This window comes from Euleptes europaea, chromosome 12 (assembly GCF_029931775.1).
Source record: "Euleptes europaea isolate rEulEur1 chromosome 12, rEulEur1.hap1, whole genome shotgun sequence".
In the NCBI taxonomy this organism is placed as follows: domain Eukaryota; kingdom Metazoa; phylum Chordata; class Lepidosauria; order Squamata; family Sphaerodactylidae; genus Euleptes; species Euleptes europaea.
Genome location: NC_079323.1, coordinates 775,643 through 799,516, shown reverse-complemented (window position 1 = coordinate 799,516; position 23,874 = coordinate 775,643). Strand labels below are relative to the sequence as shown.

The following is a 23,874-nucleotide window of genomic DNA, read 5'->3' as shown; positions in this document are numbered from 1 at the left end:
ATGGCGACTAAAGGGAACCTCCACATCCAGAGGCAGTCGACCTCTGAATACCAGTGCTAGGAAGCAACATCAGGGGACGGCCTCGGCCTCTATGCCCTGTTGTTGGGTGCCAGAGGAAATGGTTAGCCACTGTGTGAGGCAGGAGGCTGAACTGGATGGACTCTCACTGGTCTGAGCCAGCAGGGCTCTTCTTGTGTTATTATGTTCTGTCACATGAAGCTGCCTTATACTGAATCAGACCCTGGGTCCATCAAAGTCAGTATTGTCTATTCAGGCCGACTGACAGCGGCTCTCCAGGGTCTCAGGCAGAGGTCTCTCACATCATCTACCTGCCTAGTCCCTTTAACTGGAGATGCCGGGGACTGAACCTGGGACCTTCTGCATGCCAAGCAGAGGCTCTAGCACTGAGCCACAGCCCCTCCCCATTTCAGGCTTCATTTTCACATTATCGTTGATGCCTAAAGCTAGATGCTGATTGGATGGGGAAACCCCCTGCATTGGAAGTGCTGAATCGTTCACACTGTCTTGTTCCATGACTCCTCCCTCAGCTCCGTTTTTGTGCACCATGTCTGCAATGAGCGATGTCTGCCTTTAATGGAAGCCATGGCACCCCCTCCTCTTTCATCCTCCTGGGTATCCCGGGCCTGGAAGCGGCCTACCACTGGCTCTCCATCCCTCTTTCATCAATGTACGCTGTGACGCTGCTGGGAAACTGCACCATCTTGTATACTGTCAAAAGCCATCCGAGCCTCCACAAGCCCATGTACATCTTCCTCTGCATGTTGGCCCTCATCGACCTGGTGCTGTCCACCTCCACCCTGCCCAAGATGCTCTGCATCGTCTGGTTCCGAGCTGGGGAAATAGACTTCAACGCCTGCATGATCCAGATGTTCTTCATCCACTCCTTCTCCGTCATGGAGTCGACGGTGCTCGTGGCCATGGCCTTCGACCGTTACGTGGCCATCTGCAACCCCCTGAGGTATGACTCCATCCTAACCAACCCGTTGTTGGCCAAAATTGGCGTGGTGGTGGTCTTGAGGGGCTCGGTCTTCATCACGCCAATTATCATCTTGGCTTCCCGCCTTCCGTACTGCAAGACCAATGTCATCGGCCACACCTACTGCGAGCACATGGCCGTGGTGAAGCTGGCTTGTTCAAGCATCGTGGCCAACGTTGTGTACGGGCTGGTCGTGGCTCTCCTCGTGGTGGGGGTGGACTTGCTGTGCATCACCTTGTCCTACTGCATGATTGGCAGGGCAGTCTTGGCCTTGCCGTCCAAAGATGCCCGCCACAAAGCCTTCAGCACCTGTGCTGCTCACGTGGTGGTCCTCCTGGTGTCCTACACCCCTGCTCTTTTCACCATCTTAACACACCGGTTTGGACACCACGTGGCCCCCCACGTTCACATCCTCCTGGCCAACTTCTACCTCCTCTTCCCTCCCATGCTGAACCCCATCGTGTACGGGGTGAAGACCAAGGAGATCCGTGACCGAGTGATCCACGTGGTCCTGAAGAGAAAGCACCTTTCCTGAAGGACTGCATAAGTCCCGAAGGGAAGTGCTGGCTTTTCTTCTGGCCAACAAGCTCAGCAAAATTTATTCTGCATAGTTGGTTTCTGATTTGTGTGAATGGGTTTGGTCTAAAGGGTCTGGAGCCCAATTGTGGTGGTGGAAAATGCCATCCAGTCGCAGCTGACTTATGGGAACCTTTCCTGGTGTTTTCAAGGCAAAAGAGGGGGTTTGCCATTGCCTGCCTCTGCGTCACGACCCTGGTATTTCGTGGAGGTCTCCCATCCAAATACTTTCTAGGCTCAATCCTGCTTAGCTTCTGAGATCTGACAAGATCGGGCTAGCCTACCCCGCCCAATTGTAGAGTAAAAAGGAACGACCCTTAGCTGCTTTTTAATAAAGGGAACAGGGCAATAGAAAAATGGAATTGTTCCAGAGGGGGCTTCGATAAAAGGAACAGGGTTGTAATTTACGGCACTCTTTGTGGTCTGCTTTACCTTGTTCTCACCACATCGTTTTCTGATTTTCTGTAAATTGCTTCTTGAACTGTTTATGATGTATCCGGTTTACATTGCATTATTTCCTAATTTTGTAAGCCAGTCATATTACATTGCTTACTGTTTGCCCTATACTGTTTCTATTGCACTTTAAAAAAATCTCTTTATCCACCTTGAGTCTTAGCAAGGAAGTCGGACTATCAATAAATAAACAAATAAACTTCTGTGGATGTTGGTTTTCTCAATCATGAGCAGATGAGGGCTCTGCTGAGCATCCTTGGGGGCTTGTAGAAGATGCCCCCCATCGCTGAGAGGAGGGGGCAGGTGTCTGGGAAGGAACAGGAGTTTGGAGGTTGCACAAGCAGGACGAGGTTGGTGTGAGTGGGCTGAGGCACCTTGAGGATGCAGGATCGACCTCTCTCTTCCTCTCTCTCCCTCTTTCTGACTGGGTCAGATCTGAAGTCATGGATCTGCTGCCCTATAGGACTCCTGTGCTCGTTTGTAAATAAAACAAATCCTACAAACAAGGCCAAGTTCTCCTTTTTTTTATCTGGAAAAGTTATGCTCCTCTTTTCCCACTCAATGCAGAAAATGCAAACACAGCAATAGAAAAAACAAGAAGACAACCAGCAATAACGTCCTATCTGAACTTCAAAACTCCAGGCAGATCCCACACCTGTTAATATTTTTCCATGGCGGATGGTCCAACTTTCGCAGCAGGAAATAGTGGTAAATTTATTGACCGCTGCCAGAATGGTATATGCTTGCTACTGAAAATCCAGTGAAAAACGACTGTTTAACTATAGCATGAGAACTAATTAAAGTCATAAAACCTACATCACTCCAGCAATCCAGAGAATTTAGAGGTTGGAAACACACTGACATCCTAGGCTGTGCCAGCTGTAAACAATCTGACTGGCTAAATTCATATCGGTATTTAGGCACTTGTGATTATTTATGATTGTAAAATTGTGTTTTATTATTCAGTGATTTGCATTTCAAAATTTAAACAGAGTGGTAGGGATTTCAAAGGCCTTCCTGAATAAACATGTCTTCAACTTTTTCTGGAAGGGTTAGGGTTATTTTGAGAAAAATGAAATAAATGTACTCTGCGGGTGGGAAGTAATGTGTTAGTTGGGCAGTTAAGCACCTTGGATTAAAGAGACCCCAACACTTGCCACTGACAGAAAGTAGCACAGATAGATATGGTTGCCAACTCCAGCTTCCAAAATACCTGGAGATTTGAGGGTGAAGCCTAGGTGAGTGGGGTTTAGGGATGGGAGGGACCTCAGTAGAGTAAAATGCCATGCAATCCACCTTCCAAAGCAGTTATTTTCTCCAGGAGAAGTGGAAGGAAGAAAGGAGGAGAGTTGGTTTTTATATGCCGACTTTCTCTACCACTTAAGGTAGAATCAAATCACCTTCCCCTCCCCACAACAGACACCCTGTGAGGTAGGTGAGGCTGAGAGAGCTCTAAGAGAACTGTGACTAGTCACCCAGCTGGCTTCATGTGTAGGAGCCTTCCCTTTGACCCCTGAACCTGCTTAGAAAGGTGGACTCCATGGCATTATGCGCTGCTGAGATCCGTCCCCTCCCCAAACCCTGCTTCACCCACAAAAATCTCCAGGAATTTCCCAACCTGGAGCTGGCAACCCTTGACTGTTGTTGTGGGGATAAAATGAAGAAGATGCTGTAAGTTGCTTTAGATCCCATTGAGGAGAAAAGGGGTATGAATATCCACTTAGATCCTATGTGAAGTTACTCTAATCTCAGCCCATTGGTTTAAAAACAAAACTGGAGTATGTCTGAAGAGGATTGTGCTGTTAAACTCTTTAAATCTGCCGATGAATTTAAGTCCATGTCAAAGAACAGCTTGCCCAATCAAGTCCTTTTACTTATTCTTTTCACTAAAGCTCAGTACAATATTTATTTAGATGCGCTAAAGAAACACACCTCAAAAAAGAGAATACATTTTTGCAAGCCAATTCAAGTTAGGAAAAACTAGTTTGAGAATCCCCCCCCCCCCAAAAAAAAGATTTACTTCAGCCGTTGTGCACAGGGGGAAGGGATGAGAGAAAACTGAAATGCTCCTCTGTGTTCAAGAGTGGGCAGAGCCTGGTTGACATCCAAAAACAGACCAGCCAGCGGTGCCCAGAGAGGTCTTTGAGAACATCTGGCAGAGACTGGGAATTCTGGCCCTGCAGTTGGGTGCTGATCAGTAGTGAGCTATAAATTAGACCCAGTTGGTCCCTCCACAGGAGCTCCGAGTGCCGGCAGTGAGCAGAGCACAGGGGAGGCATGACTGGAGGAGTCTGCCCTCTGGTAAGGTGTGGGGCTATATTTAGCATCAAACAGGTTCAACACCCAGGTGATGGTGCCCTATGAGGAGCTAGTAGCTAAGGTGGGGGTGGAAAGGAAGGTGGGAAGGAGGGAGAAGGAACCATCTTCTCGTGCCATTGTCTTTGTTGAGCATGGTGTGGCTTTTCAGGTTCCTTACATACAGGGAAAGTTTTCTCTTTTGAACATCTGGAGAGACCTCTGAGACAACAGGGAATCGACCTTGCCGACAGAGGACAGGAAGCTTTTTGAGCTGCAGTCAGGTACCACAGCTTGTCTTGGTTGTGCCAGAAGAAAGCCCTCTCCCTGGGACTGTGAGCAATTAAGAAAAACAGAAAGATTTCTGGTGTAGAGAAAAATACACATGGAAAACCCAGTAGGAGAATTCACTGGGATTTTGCAGGAGGTGGCATAAATTCTACATTTGGCCACAGGAACTTGTGTTAGTGAAATTTTATCTATGTTTTGAAAGGCCAGATTCATGCACACAACATGGCTTCTACTGAGTCAGGCAATTAGTCTATCAACATAAGTCTTCTCTACTCTGATTGGCAGTGGCTGTGTGTGGTCTCAGATGGAGCAGACACTGCGTGGCCCTTTTAACAGGAGATGCTGGGGACTGAACCTGGGACCTCCTGAATGCCAGACTGAAGCTCTGCCACTGAGCCATGGCCCCTTCCCTACATATAACACTCCCTTCTACTGAATCAGGCCATTGGTCCCTCAAGCTCAGTATTGTCTACTCAGACTGGCAGCGGCTCTCCAGGGTCTCAGGTAAAGGTCTTTCACATCACCTACTTGCCTGGTCCCTTTAACTGGAGATGCTGGGGATTGAACCTGGGACCTTCTGCATGCCAAGCAGATGTTCTACCACCACTGCGCCGCAGCCCCTCCCTAAACACACATGATGCTGCCTTATACTGAGTCAGATCCTTCATCCTTCAAAGTCAGTACTCAGACCGTCAGCAGCTCTCCAGAATCTCAGGCTGAGGTCTTTCACATTACCTACAGCCTGGTCCTTTTTAGCTGGTGATGCCTGGGATTGAACCTGGGACCAGTCTGAGTAGACAATACTGACTTTGATTGACTTTGATTGAACCTGGGACCAGTCTGAGTAGACAATACTGACTTTGATGGACAAATGGTCTGATCCATTAGAAGGCAGCTCACAACAAATCTTCCCTGTACATTGAGGTGTACAGGGCACCTTGGCCATTTTCTGGGCATGAAGTAGGGGTCACTGGGGGTGTGGGGGAGAGGTAGTTGTGAATTTCCTGCATTGTGAAGGGGGTTGGACTAGATGACCCTGGTGGTCCCTTCCAACTCTATTATTCTATGATTCCATTCTATGATTCCCTCAGGCACCATTAAGCAGGTCTGGAGCATCTGCCAGGCCAAAAAATCCTGCAGTCTACGGGCTGAACCTAATCATTCATCAACATAAATCTCTGCAGAACATGTAATCATTTCTTCTTTGGGAAAGTGGTGGAAGTGGGGTTGGCTAATTTTAGTGGCAAAATTCTCACACCTGCTACACTCTAACTTGGAGAAAGCTGCATCTGTTGTGGGTTTCTGCTTGTCATTTAGTTGCTAAAGGAACAGGATCTATAATTATTGTTATGCAATGGGGGGGAACACTAGAAATTATGCCCAAGTGTGTACAGTAGTTTCTCTGTCCAAGATGAAAAGGTCGAAGCGAAGCTCTCACACTCTCCCTTCCCCACCTTGGAAAAGAGGAAGAGAACCCTGGCTGTGGAAGCATCTGCATTCAGGTGGAAGTACAGCAGCAAAAACTAGAAGGGGTCACTTAACACATGAGGTACATATAGGTTTATTCTTGCTTGTTCACAGGTAAGAAAACTATCAGTCAATGAATTCATAAAGCCTGTTAATAAAGTAAAACAGTGGGTGTTACAGCAATGTGTTTCTGGCTCGGGAGGAACACTGATCCCTGTCAGGGTTGTTGTTGTTTTTCATACCTGCTACAGAGGGAAGAGGCCATCAGACCTTTGACTGGTGCTTCCCCCCTCCCATTATTAGGGGGAGACTGCCCCTCGGTGGGTGAGCATCGCAGCCCCAGGTTCAGCCCCTGACAGCATCCCCAGCTGAAAGGATCAGGTAGCAGGTGGTGCAAAAGATCTTTGCCTGAGACCCTAGAGAGCTGCTGCCAGCCAGAGAAATTGGCTCTGACCTTGATAGACCAAAGGCCTGACTCCATAAAGGACAGATTTACCTGATGCTTCTGCCGACACTAGTAAGCCCTGCTGAAAGTACTCAAGGTGTGTTTTCCTATCAGAAAGAATGGACTGAGTAACCAGTTGGCATGCAGAAGGTCCCAGGTTCAATCCCCAGCATCTCTAGTTAACAAGGACCAGGCAGTGGGTGATGGGAAAGACTCTGCCTGAGACCCTGCAGAGCTGGTGCCAGTTTGAGTAGACAATACTGACCTTGATGGGACAAGACTCTGATTCAGTTTAAGGCAGCTTCATATGTTCATATGCATCCGTGTGTAGAGTTGGAAGGGACCACCAGGGTCATCTAGTCCAACTCCCTGCACAATGCAGGAAATTCACAACTACCTCACCCCCAGTGACCCCTACTCCATGCCCAGAAGATGGCCAAGGTGTCCTCCCTCTCATCATCTGCCTAAGGTCATAGAATCAGCATTACTGACAGATGGCCATCTACCCTCTGCTTAAAAACCTCCAGGGAAGGAGAGCTTACCCACCTCCTGAGGTAGCCTGTTCCACTTAGGAACCGCTCTAACTGCTAGAAAGTTCTTCCTAATGTTTAGATGGAAACTCTTTTGATTTAATTTCAACCCTTTGGTTCTGGTCCGACCTTCTGGGGCAACAAAAATCAACTCGGCACCATCCTCTATGTGACAGCCCTTCAAGTACTTGAAGATGGTTATCATATCCCCCCTCAGACTTCTCCTCTTCAGCTTAAACATACTCAGCTCCTTCAACCTTTCCTCATAGATCTTGGTCTCCAGACCCCTCATCATCTTGGTTGCCCCCCTCTGGACATGTTCCAGCTTGTCTATATCCTTCTTAAATTGTGGTGCCCCAAACTGAACACAGTACTCTAGGTGAGGTCTAACCAGAGCAGAGTAAAGTGACTTATTTCACATATCTGGACACTCTACTTCTGTTAATGCAGCCCAAGATCCCATTTGCCCTTATTATTTATTTATTTTTTGCATTTGTACAAGCACCAGGAAGAGGCCCAAGCTTTCTCCACTCTAGCATGTCTGGTGTCAACCAGAGCAGCAGTTTCCACCCTTCAATCTTCTTCCTGGTGGGGATCCCAGGCTTAGAGGCTGCCCACATCTGGCTCTCCATCCCGCTCTGCTTCATCTACATGGTGACCGTGCTGGGGAACTGCACCATCGTGCTGATCATCTGGGTGGAGGAGAGCCTGCACGAGCCCATGTATCTCTTCCTCTGCATGCTGGCTGTGGTGGACCTGGCTGGCTCTACCTCTGTGGTTCCCAAGATGCTCTGCCTCTTCTGGTTTGGCTCCCATGAGATCCGCTTTGAAGGGTGCCTGCTGCAGATGTTCTTCATCCATGCACTCTCCATCATTGAGTCGGCCATACTGTTGGCCATGGCCTTTGACCGCTATGTGGCAATCTGCCAGCCACTACGGTACGCGACCATCCTGACAAACCCGGCCATTGTGAAGATTGGCTGCCTAGCCGTTGTGAGGGGGGCCGTCTTGACCTCTCCATTTCCCATCCTTGCCAGCAGACTCCCCTATTGCCGGACGAACGTGGTCCCTCACACATACTGCGAGCACATGGGTATTGTCCGGTTGGCCTGTGCCGGCACTGTGGTCAGCAACTTGTACGGCCTCACGGTGGCTCTGCTTGTGGTGGGTCTGGATCTACTCTTCATTGGCGTCTCCTATGCCAAAATTATCTTGACTGTGCTGAGGCTGCCGTCGCAAGAAGCCCAAGCCAAGGCCTTCAACACCTGCGGCTCCCACATCTGTGTGATTGTCTTGGCCTACACACCTGCCCTCTTCTCCTTCCTCACACACCGCTTCGGCCACAACGTGGCCCCCTACATCCACATCCTCATTGGCAACTTCTACATCCTGGTGCCCCCTCTCTGCAATCCCATCGTGTATGGCATAAAGACCAAACTGATCCGGGACAAGGTGGTCAGCCTCCTCTCGAGGAAGAAAGACATCTCCTAAAAGCAGGAATAGTAAGCAAGCAACACATCCCCTCAGGCTGCGAAGGAGAGGACCTGAACACATTCAAGAGCTGCTGTTTTCGGTCTTGGACTAAAAGCCATTCAGGACTCGAGAGGCAAGGAGGAACTCTACCAAGTGACCTGCAAAGCCAACCTCAGCAGCTTCATCTGGGGGCTGAAAACCTGGACTGAGACTTCCTCAGGAAGGATGAGCTGATTTTCCGAGTTCTTTTTCAGGATTGTTCAGGAAGTTCACTCTATTCTGGATTCCACTACTAACCTGCCCTGAGCTGACTTGCTGGGGAGGGGCAGGCTACAAATCTGAAAAAAATAAATAAATTCTGGAAAGGTTCTAAAATTAATCCCTGCAAAGTAGCAAGTGCAGTTTGTTGTGGCTCTCAGAGCCTTCAGTTTATTTATTTCATCTCAGAGTTGGAAGGGACCGCCAAGGTCATCTAGTCCAACTCCTGTCAACACAGGAACTGCAGCTACAATATCCCTGAGAAGTAGGTGTTTACCACATGAACTTTGTAGCATTATCATGGAATCTTAAGAGTCGGAAGGGACCACCAGGGTCATCTAGTCCAACCCCCTGCACAGTGCAGGAAATTCACAACTACCTCCCCCACACACCCCCAGTGACCAGAAGATGGCCAAGATGCCCTCTCTCTCATCATCTGCCTAAGGTCACAGAATCAGCATTGCTGACAGATGGCCATCTAGCCTCTGCTTAAAAACCTCCAGGGAAGGAGCACTTACCATCTTGAAGAATGTAAATTGGTATCTCAAGAAAATATTTAGATCAGAGGTGCCAAATATAAGGGAGAGGGGCCAGATCCAGCCCCTTGAAAGCTCTTATCTGGCCCATGAGCCAGCCAAGGCAGCCCCCCCATCCCGAGATGTCAGTGATCAAAGACTGTTAGACAAAAGAAAATACTGTAAGAATGTTGTTGTTTTAAGCATGTTTGTATTTTAAGTAAAATATAAAGTAAAAAATATATATCATTAATTGGCTTTGCTTGTGTCTTCTATAAAATTTGTATCTTCAGTACCTGGCATTCAATTTTACATTTACATTGCCATTGTGTGTCTAATTCACTCGTCTCTACTTAAGGATAGATGGACTCACGTTCTAGCTGTATCTGAGGAAGTGAGCTGTGGCTCAGGAAAGCTTAGACCCTGCCAGAAACCAGGGGTAGGGGACATTTTAACCTTCCAGGACATTCAGTTGCTGATTTAAGAGTAGCAGTCTCTCTTACACAGGGATTTCAAAGGGAGATTAGAAAGAGAGACTGCTGAATTACGACTAATAATGAAGCTCAAGACTATGCATTCTCCTGGACTGAGTAGAGACCTGGGATTCCTGTCTCATTACCAATGCTGATTTCTCCAAGCCTACAACCCCTCTCCATATCATACCTGATCCAATCACACCTGCTAATGTCATTTACTTGCTTTTGACATTTACATTGCCATTGTGGCAATGAGTGTCTCATTCACTCTTCTGTACTTAAGGACAGATGGACTCACATTCTAGCTGTATCTGAAGAAGTGAGCTGTGGCTCACAAAAATTCACACCCTGCCAGAAATGTTGTTAATCTATAAGGTGCTCAAAGGACTCTTGCTCTTTTCTACTGCTACAAACCCATTGTTATTTGGATTGTTTACTATAGGACTGTCTGTGCTGAGCCATGAACAAAATTATCAACATCTAAGATCCAGGGTCTTCCCCCAGAGCTACCTAGCAATCAATGAAAAGGTGGGTAGAACCCCCCCCCAATCAAGGGCACATCAAGATAGGCATTAATGGTGCTGCTGTGGTCCTTCCAATCATATCACAAATCCTCAAGGCTTCTCTATGCAGGCCAATGCTAACCCTGTTCAAAAGTTAGTGAATGCACATGCCTTCTGTGGACAGTGTATACTTGGTTTTTCTTTGTTTGCCAAGTAATTCTCATGTTACATTCAACATGTGATTTAAACTCCACAGTTATCCAGGTACTGGTCCCCACTTTCATTTGTCAGGTGAATGTAAGTTGGTTCTTGCTTACGATCAGATGTACACATGTACATGCAGGATACATGTGTGCTCACAGGGCTTCTAGCCCTGTTCACAGGTGATTGCATATGCACACACAATCTGTTCAGTGTACATTTAGCTTAGTGTGCTGATTAATTCTCATGTTGTATTCAACACATGCAGATCAGACTTTGTGATTTAAACTCCACACGTATCCAGGTACTGATCCTGAACAAGCACTGGTTCCTTCTTATAGACGTCTGTGCACTCCCTGCAACACATGAACCAGGCAGCAGCAAGCAGCATCGTTTCAGCAGTCGAGGCTGTGAACAGGCTACCTGGCAATGCCAAGAAGAGAGGGCTTTTGGAAGAGTGAGGGAGCGAGCGCTGCCACATGGCACCCACAGCAGAGGGGCTGTGGCTCAGTAGTAGAGCATCTGCTTGGCATGCAGAAGGTCCCAGGTTCAATCCCCGGCATCTCCAGTTAAAGGGACCAGGCAAGTAGGTTATGAGGAAGACCCCTGCCTGAGACCCTGGAGAGCCGCTGCCGGTCTGAGTAGGCAATACTGACTTTGATGGGCCAAAGGTCTGATTCAGTACAAGGCACCTTCATGTGGATCATGGCTGGGGCAGCAGACCTGCTACGCTGTTAATCTTCGAGTTGCCAACCTCTGGCTGGGAAATTCCTAGAGATTTGGGGGTGAAGGCTGGAGAGGAAGGGGTTCGGCAGGGCTGTTAGTTCCACAGAGCCCACCGCTGCCATTTTCTCCTGTGATGCTAATCTGTATTCTAATCTGGAGAGTCCCCATTTAGGGCTGCCATCCTCCAGGGGCTGGCTGGAGTTCTCCCACTATTAAAACTGACCTCCAGGCGCCAGAGATCAGCTCCCCTAGAGAAAATGGCTGCTTGGGGAGGTGGACTCTGTGGCATGACACCATGCGGAGCTCCTGCCCCTCCCAAACCCCTCCCTCCTCAGGCTCAACCCCCCAAAAAATCTCCAGCTTTATCACAATCCGGAGCTGGCAACCCTAGTTGCCAATTTCCAGGCGGGAGTTCTCCCAGAATTACAGCTGATCTTCAGATGACGAAGTTCAGTTCCCCTGGAGGGAAAAAGACCCGGCTGTTGGGGGGGGGGGCCTCCATGGCATTATAGCCTGCTGAGCTTCCCCCCTGCCCCCTCCCCCAAACTCTACTCTCCCCGGGCTCCACTCTCAAAGCTCCCGGAATGGGGCAGCCTGGAGGTTGGCAACCCTGGCTGGACACCCAGCAGGCTCGCACTGCCGCACAGCTCGTCGCCATTAGGCAGGCTTGTCTGCATGAGCCTGTTTGGGGGGGGAGGTAGAGAGGGAAATGGGGTCTGGGGGGCCGGGGGGTCAGTCTGCAAAGGTCACGCCTCCTCAGCATTTTTTTTTTGCACATTTTTAAGCATTTAAATTTTAATTGTATTTTGTACTTATTTTACTCTACATTATTCAGTAACGTAAACTGAATTTGTTTCATGGTCTACGACTGCAAATAAAATAAAATGATGACGACAACCAGCGAGCTGCGGGGACAGACAGAACCCCCCGCGTCCCCCCCTCCCCTCCCTCCGGAGGCCCCGGCAAAACGGCGCCCCCCAGCGGGCGGGACCAGGCGGCCCCTCTAGGCCTCGAGCTCCTTCCCGGGCCAAGGGCGGGCGGCGGCGCCTCTATGGTCGCGAGCGGAGGCGGGCGGGGCCGCGGCGGAGCGTCACTTCCGGGCGGGGCCCCACGAGGCGTCCCGGCGTCCCGCGGGCGGCCTCTTTCCGCATCGCGAGGCCCAAGATGGCGGACACGCAGGTGGGAGGCTGCGAGGGGGGCCGGACCGCCCGCCCGGCCTAGCGGGGCGCGGGGCTGCGCGGCCCCCGGGGAGGAGAGGGGCCCCTTCCGCCCAGGCCTCACCGGGGCTGGGGACCCCCCCCCGCGACCCCCTGCTCATGAGGCTCTTGAGCGTTTAATCGACGCGTCTGCATAGCGCGTCTTGCTTGACGCGTGTGTTCTATCGGGGGTCGGCCGTTCTGATATGGGATAGGGCGGGGGGGGGGTAAAACCAAATAAATAGTAGCAGTGAAGCGGGGATAACAATTAATAAATAAACCAGGGAGGGATCTGGGGCAAAGTAGGGAGGCGGCGGCCCTCCTGGAGGCCCTGGTCCCATGGCGAAGCCCCCCCCCCCCGCTTGGCCTGCCCCGTTTCCTTTCCCCGTGCGGGGCGTGGAGGGAGGGAGGGAGACGCGCTCCTCGGAGTCGGCCTGGTGACGTTTCAGCCTTTTAACCCTGTTCTTTTTTTTGGGGGGGGGGTGTCGTGCAGACCGAGAGGGCTTACCAGAAGCAGCCCACCATCTTCCAGAACAAGAAGCGGGTGCTCTTGGGGGAGACTGGCAAAGAGAAGCTCCCCCGCTACTACAAGAACATTGGCCTGGGCTTCAAGACCCCCAAAGAGGTAACGGGGTGAAGGGAGGCGGGGCGGCGGGGAAAGGAAAGGCCAAGCTTGGAACAAGGACAAGAGGGTTAATTAAGTGGGGGAGAGATAACCCCCCCTTCCAGACTGACTGAATTGCTCAGGTCATCTTCACTCAGGTCATCCTTTGTGCTTCTGCAGTGGAGTCCGCTTTCTTGCTTGGGGAAGCGCTCAGGAGGGTTCAGTGACTGGATGTAGAGGACCCTTGCAGGGTCAGGCCACATGAGGGTCTTCTCCTTTGCTGACTCATGATGGACACTCTCACGATGGTCTTCCGAGCCCCACTGGTGAAGGGGCTTTGACGAGACCTGCCAAAAGGCGTTAACTGAAGTCAGCTCATTTCTACTGATGCAGAAGAGCTAACTGGCTCATTGCGGGGAAACTGCTGTGCGATCTTGATGCAGAATGCAGTATGTAGGTCCCTAAGCCCTGACCTGGATGGCTTAGGCTAGATCATTGGTTCCCAAAGTGGGCAGTACCACCCCCTGGGGGGATTACCTAAGGGGGCATCGGGGGCACTAGAGGTGGGCTCCTTCAACTGTGTTGTTGGATAAGGTAGGGGGTGCTGGGGTTCAGTTTGTGGAAGCAAGGGGGTGGTGGCCTGAAAAGTATGGGAACCACCTGGCTAGACCAATCTCATTAGATCTCAGAAGCTAAGCAGGGGGTTAGTACCTGGTTGGGAGACTGCTCAGGAAGTCCAGGGTTGTTATTCAGAGGCAGGCTACTGGCAAACCACCTCTGTATGCCTTTTGCCTGATCTCATCAGATCTCAGAAGCTAAGGAAGCCAGGTTAGCACTTGGATGGGAGACCACCAAGGAAGTCTGGGGCTGCTAAGCAGAGTTAGGCAATGGCAAATCACCTCTGTAAGTCTCTTGCCTTGAAAACCCTATGGGTTTGCCATAAATTGGCTGTGGCTTGACAGCACTTTACACACAGAGGGCCCCAAAGTAGTAACGTTGCATCTGGGCTTTGCTGCTCAGACTGCTGATGTGGGCTAGCACGGTTCAATGCTTTGTGTGCATAGAAAAATGAGATATTGTTGATACGCTCTCACTTGACCACCTTGAGAGCCAGCGTGGTGTAGTGGTTTGGAGCAGTGGACTCTAATCTGGTAAACTGGGTTGGTTGCCCCATTCCTACACATGAATCTAGCTGTGTGACCTTGGGCCAGTCACAGTTCTCTCTGAACTCAACCTCATCTACCCCGCAAGGTGTCTGTTGTGGGGAGAGGAAGGGAAGGAGATTGTAAGTGGGTTTGATTCTGCTTAAAAGGTAGAGAAAATTGGCATATACAAACCAACTCTACTCAAACGCACGTTTTCTAGGCGCAGGCAATGTTTTAGTTGTGTGGAGGTTCATTCTGTCTCAGTCTGTTATTTGGAGTTAGAAGCAATAACCATTCAACATTGGATTTACTTTATGCGAAGTTAGGCCTCTTCTTTTGGAAGTATATGGAGAAAGGAATACGTTGAGAAGCAGTTACCAGAAAAGGAAAGGTTTCTGTCTGTGGGGGAGGGAATAGTGCTTGTCTCTGCCCCCTCCCTGTTGGCACTTTGCTGGTAATACCCCTTTTTTTCCTCCCTAGGCTATTGAGGGAACTTACATTGACAAGAAATGCCCCTTTACTGGCAACGTGTCCATTCGGGGACGTATTTTGTCAGGTAGGAGGGGGTTCTATTTTGAACTACTCAAGACCAAATATATGCTCTCATGTGTGATCGTCTCTGAAAATCAGCGGCATGGTTTGTTTCTTACAACCACAAGGCTGTAATATAAAAATGGGAAAATACTACTGAGGGAAGGATTCGATAAACAGGAAACAATTACAGCCAAAAGTGCACAATCTCTGTTCAAAGATAGGCCCAGTATTTAATTTTTGTGAAATCAATTTTTATTTTATGTTTCTATCCTGCATTTCTCTTCAGTAGGACCTCAAGTCATCTTACAACTTCATTCTCCATCCATTCTATCTTGGATCCCTTGTTGGAGATTTTAGCTGAGTAGTTTTTCAGACAGCTCTGGTGCGTCTGCCTGGTATCTCTGGACTAAATGAAAGATTAGTCTTCCATTACTGGTTATTGCTACCTTCTTTTGGATGTTGCATAACTTAGCTTTGTATAGTGAAACTGAGGCTGCCGTCAGCTGCCTCCAGTCAGCCCGTGAGTCTGCATAGCAAGGTGGTGACTTTGGCTACTTTGCAACTATAGGCTATGCTTTGCCAGCCCACCTTTTCCCCAGCATATGAAGGGCTGCTCGTGGCTTGCCCTGTGTGGCCCCCACCCGCTCCCGCAGTCCTTGAGCTGCAAGTGATGTTTTTCTCACGATGGTCTGCTGAGCCCCATGGTGAGGGAGCTCTGATGAAGCTGCCCCTGTGGCTTAACTGATGCCGTTTTAAGGACACATGGGGGCATATATGGTTGCAGGTAGCCAGACCATAATGGGGGCCTTGTAACAGGTGACGCATCCAAGCCATAGAATATCTCTTGTGCAGACAGTAGCGGAATGAAAGAGCAGCAAGTATCCCTATTGCCCATGTTTAAAATTTGGGAAGCTTCTCTGCTTCGGTATGTGGCGTTCGAATATTAGTTTACATATTTACATATTATTTTAAACCCCCATTTCTAATATCAATTGTGGCTTTGTGCCTCCACCAAAAGTAGGGGGCCCCCATGGACAGAAGCTAGGCAGCTGTAGAATGCTGTGGGGCATTGGAATTTCCTTTGCTGAGTAGGGTGTTGGACTAAATGGCCTCGCAGGGCCCCTTCCAACTGTGACCCTCATGCAGCTAAACATTGATGGTGGTTGGAGGGAGTGGGTGTGGCACTCGCAGCCCTGACTTCTCTCCCCGTTTCAGGCGTGGTCACCAAGATGAAGATGCAGCGTACCATTGTCATCCGGAGGGACTACCTGCATTACATCCGCAAGTACAATCGCTTTGAGAAGCGCCACAAGAACATGTCGGTGCACCTGTCCCCCTGCTTCAGGTAAGGGTGTGTGGAACAGCCTCTGCATGGGCTGGCAGTTGAGGACAGCTTAAGAATTTGACTAAAGTGTTTTTGATGCAAGCTGTCTGGGGGATATCTCTTCCTCCTGAGAATTCCTTAGAGGTTGTGGGTGATTCGCCTGACACTGATTCCATAAGTTGTAGGTGAGTCTCCATAACATACAGTGATTATTTGGAGCCATACGAAAGGCATAAGGAGATCTTGTTTCCCCATTTGGAGTAGTCACTGTGTTTTTCCAAAAGATCTCAAAGCAGCAGTCTTGGATTGCCTGTAGCTGCATCCTTTTTACGTGGTGGTGAAGAGACATGCATTCTTCGTAACTGGGTGTGTGGCTGGACTGGAGCAATCTTGGCTGGTAATGATGTGTGAACTCACGATGGTCTGCAGAGCCCCCTTGATTGGATGGGGGGGCTGCTGAATACGGCAGCTTGTCAATCACTGAACTACCAGGTTTGCATCCTGCAGCCACAAGTACTGGAGTGGCTGAGTGGTGGGCTGGTGTCTTGCAACGCACTTCCCAGTTAACTAACCAAGTGTGTAGCCTGTTGAGCTGTTTCTGTGAAGGCAAATATGAGGCTGGGAGCTCTTTGTTTGGCGCAGCAACCACAGAAATTGGGCGGCGCTGACACCAGTTCTGTGCGCAGGCCAGCAGGCACGGCTGATGGTGCTGTCCTGCCAGCCCAGGTTCTCAGCACAAGACATATTACTCTGGCTTTCTTAAACTGAGTTTCCTCATGAGGTACAGGTGGGTGATGACCCATTTTAAAAGCTTTTTCAGCATGCAGTTCAGTCCTTGCTATCTTTCTAGTCTTCCTCCCAAGGGGTTCAGGGCGGTGTACATGGTTCCTTTCCCCCCCTCCCCATTTTGCCCTTTCCGTGGCCCTGTGAGATAAGTTAGACTGGCTCAATGTGTAGGTCAGTTAAGGTAGTACTAAGTAGCATCTGGGGGAGGGTGCTAGGTAAGAGGGTGTAGCCTTCCTTGTTTCCCTACCGTTTTACAAGCTGCTCTGTGAGACTTGCCTGCTAGCAGCTGAGGAATTCACCCGCTTGTCAGTTTAAACACTGTCTGCCGTGTTGGTCCCATCTCCTCCTAAGACTGCGGTGCTCTTTCTGTTTTCTCCTTCCAGGGATGTGCAGATCGGGGACATTGTGACCGTGGGCGAGTGCCGCCCACTAAGCAAGACTGTCCGCTTCAACGTCCTCAAGGTGACCAAGGCTGCTGGTACCAAGAAGCAGTTCCAGAAGTTCTGAAGTCTATTCTTGTCTGTTGGGATGTGCAAATAAACTTTTTGTAAAGACCCTGCAGGCTTGAGTGATGTGATTGCTGAGGGAGATGTGACAGCACAGAACTTCAGCTTGCCACTGGGGAGAGGTTTTACTCAGCCCTGTTTGGAAGACCAGCCATGGGTGTGTGTGTGTGTCCCCTACAGAGGGGACATGTAACGTAGCTCAGTGGGAGAACACACAGTTTGTGCACATCTCTCACACACAGGATGACTGAACTTGGGGGGGGGGGGAATCCATTTTGCATCATCTGGTCTTAGTAGAACCTGCTTGGAATTATGCCATTAGAACTCGGCTGCTCCTGCTGTTGGGGCTCTCATTTTTCTCCTTGCCAAGAGCAGCAGTGTGACATTTGACCTTGGTTGCAGAAAAATCTGAGCATTCAAAACATGAAGGACGCAAAATGATGCAGAGAGATAGTGAGGGACAGGGGACAGCTCTCAGTGCAACTTTGCGGGTTTTGTGGTGTCCACTGTATTTGGTTGACTAGAGGGAAATGTTTTAAGAAGTTGCAAAAAAGTTTTTTTTTAATGTGTACACTAGCCCCAAAAAGCTTCAGTCATTCGGGTGCCACAAGATCTTTGCGTTTACCGCAAGAGACGAGGGTTTGTCAACCCTAGGGTAGTGGGACAATCTCCAGGTGGGGCCTGGAGAGTTCCCAGAATTACAACTGATCTCCAAACTACAGTTTCCCCCTGGAGAAAATGGCAGCTTTGGAGGGTGGACTGTCTGGCATTATCCCCTGCTGCCGTCCCTCCCCTCTTCAAACCCTCCCCTCCCCAGGCTCCATCCCAAAATCTCCAGGAATTTCCCATGCTGGAGCTGTTAACCCTTCACTACCCCCTAGTGGGGCCACACTTTTATACAGGAATCCATCCTGCCAGGAGATGGACGCAACAGTAGTGATCTCGAATCAGCCAAAATGCTTTTGGTTGTCAGATTAGGACCTGGCAAATCCAGGTTCAAATCCCTCCTATACCTCAAAGCTTACTGCATGGCCTTTGGGGCCAATTGCTTTCTCCCAACCTAGCCTACCTCACAGGGTTGTTGGGGCAAAATGGAGGAGGCTGAGAGCTATGTATATCCTCCTGAGCCCCTTTCACAAAGTGGATACAAATGCGATAGCCAAAGGTGAGCATCTCCAGACTCCTGAAAGGCTGTGAGCCCCTGGCTGAGCCCAATGACGAAGAAATGCATATCCTCAGCCACACCAAGCAATATCTTAATTAGGTGATGTAGACACCTAATTAAGGGGAGACCCTTTTTATGCCATCCTTCCTTCAAGGAGCACAGAGTGGCTTTCATTGTTCTCCCCGTCTTCAGTTTATCCTCATACCTATCTGGTGAGGATGGTTAGGCCAAGAGTGTGTGACTGGCTCAAGGTCACCCAGCAAGCTTTGGGGCCAAATGTGGGTTTGATCCTAGTCCAATAGCCACTTCATCGTGCATGCATCACTAAGGCAAGGCCTGACTTATCAGGAAGAAGACTTTTAAGGGGCCACCTGGCTGCTGAGATAGAATGCTAGGGGGTTTAGGAAGCAGGAGTTGTCCTACTTTCTCCCTGGAGCAATCAGCATGGAGGGGCTGTGGTTCAGGGGCAGAACATCGTGGCATGCAGAAAGTCCCAGGTTGAATCCCCAGCGAATAAGAATCAAACAGTAGGTCACGTTAAAGACCGCAGCATGAGACCCTGGAGAGCTGCTGCCAGTCTGAGTAGACAATATTGACCTTGGTTCTGGTAGGTTATCCGGGCTGTGTGACCGTGGTCTTGGTATTTTCTTTCCTGACGTTTCGCCAGCAGCTGTGGCCGGCATCTTCAGAGGAGTAACACTGAAGGACCGTGTCTCTCAGTGTCAAGTGTGTAGGAAGAGTAATATATAGTCAGAAAGGGGTTGGGTTGAGCTTAATCATTGTCCTGAAAAAAGTATCAAAGGTAATGTGCTAATCATTGTCCTGTAAGTATCAAGATAATGTGCTAATCATTGTCCTGTAAGTATCAAGATAATGTGCTAATGAGACTTGATGGCACTTTACACACACATGTTAATATGGAACCATTGTATCCTGAAGTGATCAATGTGTGAAATCCAAAGCTAATCCGCACGGCTATTGTGGACTGTAGTCTTTGTTAGTCTGGAGGTCTTCAGGACAGGAAGCCAAGCCTTATTCATTCTTAAACTCTCTTCTGTTAAAGTTGTGCTGATGTTTATGAATTTCAATGGCTTCTCTGTGCAATCTGACAAAATAGTTGGTAGAATTGTCCAGTCTTTCAGTGTCTTGGAATACTGACCTTGATGGACCAGGGGTCTGAGTCAGCAGAAGGCAGCTTCATGTGTTCATAAGAGGCCTAAACAACACAAAAGGTGAATCCTGCAGAAGAATGGTGGTGGGGAGTGCCGTCAAGTCGCAGCTGACATGGTGCCCTTGTACGGTTTTCAAAGCAAGAGATGTTCGGAGGTGCTTTGTCATTGCCTGCCCCTGTGTCACAACCCCTGGTATTCCTCGGTGGACCCCCATCCAAGTACTAGCCAGGGACAACCCTGCTTAGCTTCCGAGAACTGATGAGATTGAGCCAGCCTGGGCTATCCAGGTCAGGAAGGAATGCAAAAGTAGATTGAGAAGGGTGTGTGTGGGGGGCATATTTAGTAATACTGAGCTCTGCTTGCTACTAGAGCAAGTTATGTGTCCAAATATGTATTCAGTTCCTTCACCAGAAGAACTCAATAAATAAGATGGTTTGCATTTTTGGATTATTTGGTGGGTTTTAAATGCAGCATATAGAGGCAAGTGACACAAACTCTGGTGTTAAAAATGGGATGCTGTGGCTAGAAGGGTAATGTTTTTGCTTGGTTTGTTTTTAAAATGACACAAGTATAAGACACATAAACCAGTATAAGATGGGGGGGATACCTAGTTTGGCAGTAGTTCATGTGAAAAGGCTCTCAGGATTGCCATAAAACCTGTAAAACCCCATGAAAATAGGAATCCTGCTTAGGAGGGCCAAATTAACACAGTTGATCACAAGCTGAACAGGAGTTGGTAGTCTGATGCAACTGCAAAGACAGCAAATGGGCTTTTGAGTTGCATTAACATTGTGCCCAAGTCACAAGAAACAGTTGTTTCACTGTGTGCCTTGCTAGCCAGACCTCTTCTGGAGTCCTGTGTCCAGTTATGGGCACTGCATTTTATGAAATATGGGGCCCCACACACACACGTCCCTGCCTCCCAGCCCCCTGCAAAGTGACCAGTATGAGAGGACCTCCACTGCCACCGACAAAGGAAGTGTGTGCAGAAGAAACAAGGGACAGGATCCAAGCTACTATTAAAAAAATATTTCTGTTGCAGGGGTATTATGCATAATTGGTCTTCACTGCTTTTATTTTTCATGTTGGTAGTTGTTTCCTGCTCCTCCAGAGCTGGTGTGTACAGTTCTTTGATTAATTTTTTTTAAAAAAATGTGGCAAATGAACAGTGTTTTCCTCCCTCAGTTCACCTACTCCCATCCATCACACACTGGTGAGAGGTTGTGCAACTCATATTAACCTAGATCAAATAATGTGCTGGGGGGGGATGCAAGGCTTTACCGCTCTCCAAGGGTTTCGGAAAGCCCTCTCCCCAGCCTGCAAGACAACCATCCCAAAAGGCTTCCTTGGAAAATGCTCCAGAGGGATTCCCAACAGAGCAGAGCCTGAAGTGTGGTGCTGTGCGACACGCAGTCAATTCCCCCAACAGTTCCTCTTAGTACAATACAAATACTTCTGGACTCGTGGCCTGAAGCCTCTGTGCAGAGGGAACCCCGGACACACAGAGGAGGAATTTTACTGCACCAACAGGCCAGTGTGCCCTGGTAAGCACTGGGGTTTTCTCCCATCCCTTTGAGCAACCAGATAACTAACAGGCTGAAGCCACTCTGTCATGTGCATGAGTTGAGAGTGTGTGTGTGGGTTCGCCAGCAATTCCCGCGCTCCATAGTTGACAGAACCATCACAGCTCACCACACACTTGCAAGCCATTCCAGGAAATGCTGAGCAGAGATCTCAGTAGCTCAGCCCTGCATCTGGATTTGACCAACAGGCAGGCAAATTCAAGCAACCACAGTCCCACAAGCTGACAGTTGACATCTATGCAGTGAGAAAGACCAGAGTGGGTGGGGGGGGGGGGAGAGAGAGGGAGGCAGGAATGTGAGTGTCCTCCTGGACACCTGCAATACCAGGTCAGTTTCTCCTTGCAATACCAGGTCTTTTTCACAACAAAAAGACTGAATGGGCTCTTTTAAATCTCCATTTGTAATTATTGATGTGATGGTTCCTCCCATTAACATAGAGTCCAATAGTAAATGAGGACAGGACGTTGGGTTGAGCTGTCACGGCTTGCTTTAATGGCCAATACTTCAGAAACCGGGTGATCCCAGAAAGCAGACGATGAGCTCTGCGGTCCAGTCACACAGCGGGAGGGACAATGCAAGAGGTTATATAGACATTTCACATTCCAATAATATTTGATGTTAGCTTGTCGATGCAACGTCATTTGCGTCTACAGCGTGTGCATGAGCATTGCTCCATTACTGAACAGAACTCTATTGTTCCTTTGCACGAAACTTAAAGGAAGGGGATAGGGGAAGTGAAGGCTATCAGAGCCTTCCGTTAGCAGGCAATGGAATCTGTGTGCATGTTTGGTGCTATGCAAGAGGCAGGAAAGGAGAGGCCATTGGGAAGCTGCTTCTGTGGGTCTGCGTGTAGCCTGCGTGTCTGAACGAGGTTACTCGATCACAACATTATAAGACCTTCAATGGCCAGAGCGCACACTGAAGTTTTCTTCCAGATTCTTTCATGCACTAAGAGCATTCATGCGTAACACAAAAAGCAAGACAGAAGAGGTGAGCGAGCTCAGATGTAGCAGATTCAGCTTCAATTGGCTTAGTAATGGGGGCGTAAAACATACATCGGCCAAAATGGCCGTTTGCTTTACAAATGCCCCTCACCTCCCCTTTCTCAACCACATTAACAACAACTGAACTACAGCTCAAAGTCGATGGCACACATGTGTGAGCTAATCCTCAAAATAGGGGCAAGGAGACGGGGATTTTGAATTAAACATCTGCCAACGATGCATTGGTTCTGTGGGGTTCATTTTTCCTTTTTACAAAAAGGGGCTAACAAAAGCAGAAAACAGAAATGCACAAACACAAAAAAGATTTTGGAGTACTTTGCACACCAACTGCAACTTGTACACAGGGGAAGGGGAACTGAAAACCCTCCAAAGACTTGCCAGGGGCTCAGCACAGGATTTACCCTGGAGCAGCAGACAGAGGCAGCTTCCACAAAGACGTTTTGCTCCACTTTGTGTCCCAGGGTTTCTTAAAACAACAACAACAGAATTTCTATATCACACTATTGTGCAGTTGTGCACTTTCTAGGTTCTCCCCTTCTCTGCTGTGGTCTTTCCCAAACTTGCTAGGGGTGGGAAGCTGCAGTTTTTCTGTAGTGACATAGCTAGTACTGATTTTTCTTTTTAAAAGCCAGCAAAGGGTCTTCTGGCTGCATGGGCTGGGAGCGGCAGGGTGTGCGTGTATGTGTGACAAGCATTTTAATTAATTTATTTAAAATATTTATGCCTTGCCTTATCTCCTCAGACTTATGGCAGCTACTAAGGTATGAGGGGATACTGTGGAAAGCAAAAAAATACTCCTGTGCATGCTCAGTGGTTAAGAGCGGTGGTTAGGAGCAGTGGATTTTAATATGGAGAACCGGGTTTGATTCCCCACTCCTCCACACGAGTGGCAGAGGCTAATCTGGAGAACCGGGTTGGTTTCCCCACTCCTACACATGAAGCCAGCTGGGTGACCTTGGGCGAGTCACAGCTCTCTCAGAGCTCTGTCAGCCTCACCTACTTCACACAGTGTCTGTTGTTGGGAGAGGAAGGGAAAGAGATGGTAAGCCAGTTTGATTCTCCTTAAAAGGGCAAAAAAGTTGGCATATAAAAACCAACTGTTCTTCTTCCATCGCCATTGCAAATGCTTCTGGGTTTACAGTGGTAATAAGAACAAACGGGTGATTGTAACCATGTGGGTACAGCCAAAGTTAGAGATGCAGAAGGACTCAGCTAATTGATAGTTCAACAACGAGTTCTGCACATCTCATTCAACTTGAAAATCTTCTCCATGTAAATTCTTGTTTTCTAATCTGTTTGAAATCTGTGCAGACTTTCCAGAAGGGACTTGGTAAAGATGCACTGGAAAGAGTGGAAGGAGAAAGTGGGGTGTGGTGGGGTGCAAAGGCAGCAGCACTGAAGCCCTAGCATTCTGGCAAGAGACTGGCTGAGTCAGAGAGACAACTCATTTTATTTTTTAATGTATTTATTAAAGCCTCTCCTCGTGGTTCATGTCCGTTGGAAAGAAGCTGCAACCTCAGGGAAGATGTGTGTGTGTGTTAAGTGCCGTCAAGTCGCTTCCGATTCATGGCGACCCTATGAATGAAAGTCCTCCAAACAGCCTTGCTCAGATCTCGCAAATTGAAGGCTGTGGCTTCCTTTATTGAGTC

At 48.8% G+C, this 23,874-nt stretch overlaps 2 protein-coding genes and 3 non-coding genes across 6 annotated transcripts; all 5 read left to right on the top strand.

Moving 5' to 3' along the window:
* The first annotated feature begins 581 nt into the window (after positions 1–581).
* On the top strand, positions 582–1,532 carry LOC130484992 (olfactory receptor 52P1-like). Its single transcript, XM_056858092.1, has one exon. The coding sequence runs from the start codon at positions 582–584 to the stop codon at positions 1,530–1,532; it is 951 nt and encodes a 316-aa protein (XP_056714070.1).
* Positions 1,533–7,591: 6,059 nt separating this feature from the next.
* On the top strand, positions 7,592–17,356 carry LOC130485186 (40S ribosomal protein S11). Of its 2 annotated transcripts, none has more exons than XM_056858308.1 (5): positions 7,592–8,509; positions 12,896–13,027; positions 14,632–14,707; positions 15,901–16,030; positions 17,179–17,356. In XM_056858308.1, the coding sequence occupies exons 1-5, from the start codon at positions 7,592–7,594 to the stop codon at positions 17,300–17,302; spliced, it is 1,380 nt and encodes a 459-aa protein (XP_056714286.1). In that variant the 3' UTR covers positions 17,303–17,356. The 2 variants fall into 2 exon arrangements, with proteins under 2 accessions (XP_056714286.1, XP_056714287.1); XM_056858309.1 differs by lacking the exon at positions 7,592–8,509 and adding an exon at positions 12,321–12,385.
* On the top strand, positions 13,289–13,383 carry LOC130485711 (small nucleolar RNA SNORD35). The gene has a single exon (XR_008933726.1). It is a non-coding gene; the product is annotated as a small nucleolar RNA SNORD35 (small nucleolar RNA).
* LOC130485710 (small nucleolar RNA SNORD35) lies at positions 15,348–15,439 on the top strand. Its single transcript, XR_008933725.1, has one exon. It is a non-coding gene; the product is annotated as a small nucleolar RNA SNORD35 (small nucleolar RNA).
* On the top strand, positions 16,405–16,502 carry LOC130485712 (small nucleolar RNA SNORD35). Its single transcript, XR_008933727.1, has one exon. It is a non-coding gene; the product is annotated as a small nucleolar RNA SNORD35 (small nucleolar RNA).
* Positions 17,357–23,874: the final 6,518 nt, after the last annotated feature.

What these genes read in the sequence shown, in the direction of transcription:
- LOC130485186 (XM_056858308.1), top strand. Translation starts at nt 7,592, where the DNA reads ATGTCTGGTGTCAACCAGAGCAGCAGTTTCCACCCTTCAATCTTCTTC. An exon ending in AACTGATCCGGGACAAGGTG is followed by an intron (nt 8,510 to 12,895) that starts GTCAGCCTCCTC and finishes GGTGTCGTGCAG; the next exon opens with ACCGAGAGGGCTTACCAGAA. An exon ending in CACCTGTCCCCCTGCTTCAG is followed by an intron (nt 16,031 to 17,178) that starts GTAAGGGTGTGT and finishes TTCTCCTTCCAG; the next exon opens with GGATGTGCAGATCGGGGACA.
- LOC130484992 (XM_056858092.1), top strand. Translation starts at nt 582, where the DNA reads ATGTCTGCCTTTAATGGAAGCCATGGCACCCCCTCCTCTTTCATCCTC.